This window comes from Acanthisitta chloris, unplaced genomic scaffold (assembly GCF_000695815.1).
Source record: "Acanthisitta chloris isolate BGI_N310 unplaced genomic scaffold, ASM69581v1 scaffold7135, whole genome shotgun sequence".
Taxonomy (NCBI): domain Eukaryota; kingdom Metazoa; phylum Chordata; class Aves; order Passeriformes; family Acanthisittidae; genus Acanthisitta; species Acanthisitta chloris.
Genome location: NW_008672017.1, coordinates 49,251 through 56,081, shown reverse-complemented (window position 1 = coordinate 56,081; position 6,831 = coordinate 49,251). Strand labels below are relative to the sequence as shown.

Genomic DNA, 6,831 nt, shown 5'->3' with positions numbered 1-6,831 from the left:
TCCAAATAATAATCTACTTACAAATATTCCATTTTGCTTCTGAGCTTATTTAAAAACAGCTGTTGTAAATATTAAGTAATTTTGCTCTGATGCAAAGCATTTGATTTGACAGGGATTTCTACATTAATTATCCTTGGAGAATCATGTCCTGAATTTGTCCTATGGACTTCTGAACGCAAAATAAAACCAATGAGTAATTTTTCTAGTCCAGCAGAATTTTCAATCCATGACAGCACTGGATCACTTCTGTAACTCTAAATTTAGTCATACAATCTGATTATGTAAGATGAAAGGCAGATCTGGGCAGTGCAATCTGACAGTACATTTAGCCAGATACGTAAGAGCCTTTGCAAACACAGACCCAGCTAATAACTATGTTAACAGCTTTGGTATCCACCAGGGCCACCATAAAAATCATTACCTCTACCAAATGTCAGTATTCATTTTGCAATTTTATCCTACCTTACTTCGATGGCTTGACTTCAATTTTAGTGATAATCATTACATGGTCACGTTCATAACCTCAACAGAATCTACACCAACTGGTACCCACAGCAGTTACCTTAGTAATATTAAGAGGGTAAGTTCTGTGCAAATGTCTGTATAAGTGCAACATCACAGAACTCTAAAAACAATCTCCCTGTCAAACTAGCTGAGAAGACTAACATATGTTTGCACAAGGTAGTCTCAGTTTACTGAAGAGCTCCTGCTCCCCATGTCTGCTGATGATTTAATACAAAAATGAACAAGTAGCATCATTCTGACTACATTTTCTGAGTAAAACTCACCAGTTTAAACTCATCACTGCCTTTCTGGAGGACTGATGGATACTAGATTGCTTCCATCAACCTGAGCCAAGTGAAAATCTTAGCACTTCCGCTTGCCCTCAGATCACACAAAGCTGTATGCCTGGAAAGTAGTAAATACACCAAAGCACAATTCCCATTCACTTCAATACACAAACTAAAACTTCACACACAGAGGTTGAACTCCTAAGAAAAGTATAGATTTTTTAATACAGTCTCTGATCCCACCTCCCCCCAAAAAAATGATTACTTCCTGTCAGCAACACATCACTACACTACATCTTCAGCAACTGTAGTGTCAAAAATTTGGTAATAAACTTGCTGTTTTATTGCATCTCTGACGTTATAGGACTTGATGAAGCATTCCAGCCATGGCAAGTCATCTAGAAACAAAACCCAAATTACTGTTCAATACTAATTTCTAACTTTTCTAGGAGACAAGTATAACTTGAGCAGGATCTTAACGAGGATAACTACATGTATACAAAATTTAACAGGAAGAAAATTAATTAGTAACTTTGAAATTCCAATTGGTATCTTTAGAGTTTCCCGTACCATCTGAAATGGTGCTCAGTGACAGTCTTCCAAGACTTGCCCTCCCCACGCCAGCACCCCCCAAAACCTTTGGACCCAGCAGTTGTACCATAGTATATAATATATATGTAAAGACTTTCCAATAATAAAAATTCATCACCATGTGTCTCACTGAGGCAATTTCACTGGTGTCAAAGCAAAAATCATTTACAACCTTTATAAGAGGGCCACTTTTTGTATACTTCAGCATGGCTGTGGTGGTCACTGACAGCCACATACTTGGAGTATGCTCTGGAGGTCAGAGCTGCATCACACATCCAGCTACCTTGGACATTTGTAGTTTAGACAGAGCTACTTTCTGCCACAACACAAATAGTGCACAAAAACCTCTGTGAATGGATTTGGATTAAGTATTTGTTCAATTTCCATGATGCTTCCTGTAGCAAGGGGTACCCTAAATCAGCATGTGCAATCAAAAGCAGAGTACCACCCAAAGCATGTGCCATATGCTGAACTGCCTTTCAGTTTCCCTAACGTGCTGTGACATTCAGTACCAGTGTGTTCTAGTTAACTTCCATATGAATGCAAGTGACATGTCAATGCCTGCACAGGCATGGCTGCATTCACACATCACTGCATGCCACAGGAGAATTTACCAAACCACTACTTTTCTTTCTCAAAGGGAGTTCTAACAATAAAGAAATGTATCAGAACAAATTAATTGGAGCTCTGCTTACAGACTCCAGCATTTCTCTGAGTTTTACCTCTGCATAAGTTGAATTCTTTACATATGCAACAGCAGACTGAAGATCCCTTCCCTTCCCACCTCCCTTTTAAAATAAAGGCAAGCAAACCTAATTTTTTTCCTGGAGGACAGAGTGTATTCATGGTCATCTGCATCTTTTCCTGAAGAAAATTGTTAGTTAAGATTTCAGAGGCAGGAATTTGGAAAAACTTCTCCTGGAAGAGAACAGATAAGTATGAGGTGATGAAAGAGGGGTAATAGAACATTAGGCAGAACCCTGACTGCACATTCTTTTAGGAACTTAAACACAACAGAAGAATAATATTACTTCAAGAAACTGTTCAGACACACAAAGAAAACAAACTGTCCAAAAAAACTAACTGCCTGTACTTCAGTACTCCTGAGTATTTAGGGACTACCCAAAAAGCACACATGTAGGTCTGTACACATAACAGATATGCCTCATAAACCTCCATAACTAGACAATGTTACGGCCAAAGAAAATGGTCAGTACCCCTCAACAGTCCCTCAAGGCAGTGAGCAGAACATTTTGAGAGGAACAAAGTCACTCGAAAACAAGGGGCACTGCAACTTGCTCCATATCAGTGGAACTCCCTTAGCGTAAGTTTCATTTTTTGACAGTTTTAGAAAACTATGGAGAAAGGCTTATACTGTGGAGTACATTTCTGAATGGAGACAAAATAGAGAATTAAACATTAAATGAACATTTTCTGTGTTATTAAACCACATATAGTAAGCATGACTGACAAAATTCCAATCTTATTCTTTCCAAGTTCGTTACCTGGTTTTGGATTTCTAAAGGTTCATCACCTTATCAGTTCTCAGACAGAGATAAGGGTTTTGATAGCAATTTCTTCTTTTTGTTAGAAGGTATAAACACAGAATAATCTGCCCTTGTATAATTTTCGTATGACATGTTTAATGGCAGTGATCAGAAGTTAGCAGATAATCCTGCAGCAAAATTAACACAGATAAATACTTTCTCCTCTCAGTCTTCCAATTCTTCTTTTGACTGTAAAACTTTTTGATTTTTTTCCTTCACTGACTTTTGGTATAAAGAAGGAAGGAAAGAACTGACTACGTTCCTACAGAAGTGCAACTGGAAGCTAGTGTAAAGTTGCACTTCAAAGTAGCCCACTTTGTTCTCAAGGGGTGCTGAAGGATTGGAGTTTAGGATTGCAAGTATTGGCTTGTCTTTGAAGTCCCACCAGCAGGACTGCTAGCAGCTGGTGCTTCAGAAGAAATTGCAGGGTTTGTCCTGCCACTGAACTGTAGTACTGAGCAGTATCTGGTAAGAATGTGAGCCAACCTGAAGTAGAAATATTTGGAACTCAGCATCAAGAGATGCTCTAAAATCTTTTCCCCCACCTTCCTTTGGCCGTTTAGTTTCTCAATATAAAAGATGACCAGCTGAAATGGGGATTGCAGTCTTTCACCTCCTTTGCTGTTAATACACTCTGTATTTCAAGAAAACATGCTTACATTTTTTCTGATATTTTTACTTTCAGTCTTTAAATTAGACAAGGATGAGTATTCTCTTCAAAGTCCCATTCAAAGTCATTTAGTATAATGGTGAAAAATATGCAGATATATACACATTACACAGCATTGCTGTGTGGGAAAAAATCCTACTAAATTCTTTTTCTGTCCCATTTTGTCACACCCAAATTGTAGGGACAGGAAAACCATCTATTCTTCAGTGTAGTCTTAAGTTGCTTCAGAGAAAATTGAAGATAGGGTGATTCTAAGGTTACTAAAGTAGTTGAATAAACTGCTTCTGGTATCAAAGACAAGTATCTGTATAGATCTAGTTGAGTTCTGCCTAGAGAAGGGGAGGCCTCTTCTACCTCATGAAACAAAAAAATTAAAATCAAGCATTACTGAATGGGTACATTCTACTGAGAGTTAAAAAGAGAGGCCATAAGATTTTCAACTAATCCAGAAGTTACCTGCATAAATCCTGAAACACTCCCATCATTCACACAGCATTCAGGCTGCATAACTTAACACTGCCAATAATCGAGAAATATGGAAATACCAAAGTCGTTCTCTCTCTCAGTGTCTATCTATCTATCTACCTATCAATCAGCTTCAGTTTTGTTTTTAGGCTTTACTAATTCTATATTCTGGACAGTATTAACAACAACAGTATGGTAACTGTCCTCACAAACCACTGCAGGTATCAGAATTACTATTTCTGTATGTAAATTTGCTATTTTAAAAACAAATAAAACTGAAACCACGATCTGTAGTCTACCTTTACCTAGATTTACTTACATGATCAAAAAGGTATGCATTTAGTGCTCCTGTTCCATCAACCAGTGTAAACTTCATAACAAAAACATACTGGAGCAGTTCAATTCCTAAAACTGAAAAAAAACCACCAAAATTTAACATTTCTTGGAACGAATATGCAAGACAAACCACAACGACTCAGGCTGACAATATCCCTCCAATAGTAACTGCCTTTGAATACTGACATTAAGAGTGTAAACTGACCGACCAAAAAAACAGAGGCTCTGAACAGCAAAACAGAGATTTTGGATTTTGAGACCACACTGCAATTTGCCTAAAAACACTTTAATAAATGACTCTATTAAAATGTGAAAGATTTTAAAGTACTTCTTCTCATCCTAGCAAACAAAACTGCTAATATTTGCTTAGACCTTATATCCTACCTTGGAAGGATCCTCCTACTTCTGTTGTTTTATCCATGCAGGATTAAAGGAGACCTGCTCCTTTAATAAGGCATTTCACCTTAAAACTATCTTTTGAGAAAAAAGATTTGTTTCATATGATGTAGCAAAAGGCAAAATCTTATTCAGAGAAAATCTGTTGGCAGTTCTGAAAATATTCCAGCCTAAGTAAATGACTGTAGCCACTCCCTCACTGGCAGCAGTTACCATTGTGCTGCAAACAAAAAATAACTTGGAACACACAAAGTTACTGCAGCTCTGCATCAGTCTTTTCCGGGTACACCTACTTAAACAGGTAGCTATTTTATGTTCAACTGATCTGATATACCTGCAGGTTAGAATTTAGTCTGAAAATACAGATGATAAAAGCAGAATATACATAAAATAGCTTAGATGTCAGGAAGCATTTAATACTTATTTTTCAATTGGAGAATAAACTGCCAGTTGTATATTAGTTTACATTTATTTAATAGAACATATTTATGACATTTAAGAGAATCACTGTATTACTCAAATAGTTTTTTTCTTTATAAACTCTTTACCAAACCTAGATACTAGACACTGCTAGTTACTCGGAGAATATTTTTATGTTTATCAATTCATGTTCTAACATATTTTTTCCTTAATGTGAAGTTTTAAGCTCCACTTCCAGCATTTGAACATGTTGACTGCATACAGTAACACAAGGAGCACACAAAGCATGGAACACATTACATGTTGTGGTGTAATTCTTTTCATTTGAGTATTATTTCTTGCAGACTGTCCGGAATATGCTTACCATAAAGCTTACAGAAGAGAAAAGTCTAACTTGTAGGACTCATTAAATAAGACTCTTTTTAGTTCAGTTCAAAAAAACTATCCTCAAAAGGTATCAAAACTAACTTCTAGGACTGCAAGCATGTACACAGTTTAAAAATAACATCTGCAATCAAATTTTCATCACACCTATACTACAATAGGTGTTACTACTGATACCTATGGCAGAAGAAACTACTAAACATATAATACAATATGAATTAAAGGATTTTCTTTTCAAAAGTAAATATGCTATTTCAACTGGTAAAAGGTGAATAGATTTTACAGCATTATATTCAAACGTGACCATAAATTCCATACTTGCTGTAAAAAACTGCAACCCAAACTATTCCATACAAACACTCCAAAATCAAGGAACAGAGGGTTTCAGGACAGGATCATGTCAGCTGACCTTGTGCTATTTCAGCTGGTTCCCACGACGGTCGCTGTTCTGCTGCAATGGAACTTAGATTCCTGAGAGGCTTTGGAGTTGAACACTGCTTGCACCTAGCATTTAAAGCAAGATATTGAGACTCACCACTGATCTATTTATACTAGAAGTTTTCTGCACAGAAAAAAATTGCTAATTTTCTTACTCAGTGGGAGTATAAAAGTATTTCTATTGCTGTTTAAACAAACTACTTCACCAGACACACCAGCTTTAGACCACATCAAACCCCTTAATTATAACCTGCTATATATAACCCTATAATTAATAACCCTGCTTTTGAAATATCCCTGAGAACAAATCAATTTGGAAAAGACCACCTCAGTGAACAGACAGGAGTACAACCATACATCAGGGATGTGAGAGTTGGAGTTGTTCAGCCTGGAACATAAAAGGCTCTGGGGAGACTCCATTGTGGCCTTCCAATATATAAAAGAGGCTTATGAGAAAGACGGAGAGAAACTTTTAATCAGAGCCTGCAGTGACAGGACAAAGAACAACATTTTTAAACTGAAAGAGGGTAGATTTAGATTGTACAGAAGGAAGAAATACATTATAATGAGGGTGGTGAGGCACTGGAACAGATTTTCCAGAAATGTATTGGATGCTCCATTCCTGGAAGTGTTCAAGGCCAGGCTGGTTGGAGCTGAGCAACCTGGTCAGGTGAAAGGTGGCCCTGTCCAAGGTGGGGGAGGTGGATTAGAAGATCTTCAAAGGTCCCTTCCAACCCAAACCATACTAGGATTCTCAGATCCCTACACTGCTAAGCAGATATTCCTCTCTCAC

The 6,831-nt window shown here is 37.2% G+C and overlaps 1 protein-coding gene across 1 annotated transcript in view; it reads right to left on the bottom strand.

Moving 5' to 3' along the window:
- Positions 1 to 1,076: 1,076 nt before the first annotated feature.
- The window catches only part of POT1 (protection of telomeres 1), a 53,255-nt gene continuing 47,500 nt past the window's right edge, over positions 1,077 to 6,831 (bottom strand). The window contains exons 16-19 of the mRNA XM_009074339.1: positions 6,010 to 6,104; positions 4,384 to 4,475; positions 2,195 to 2,300; positions 1,077 to 1,189 (exon numbers count right to left, since the gene is read on the bottom strand). Coding sequence (XP_009072587.1) covers positions 1,077 to 1,189; positions 2,195 to 2,300; positions 4,384 to 4,475; positions 6,010 to 6,104 — 406 coding nt within the window. The remainder of the gene's footprint in view (positions 1,190 to 2,194; positions 2,301 to 4,383; positions 4,476 to 6,009; positions 6,105 to 6,831) is intronic.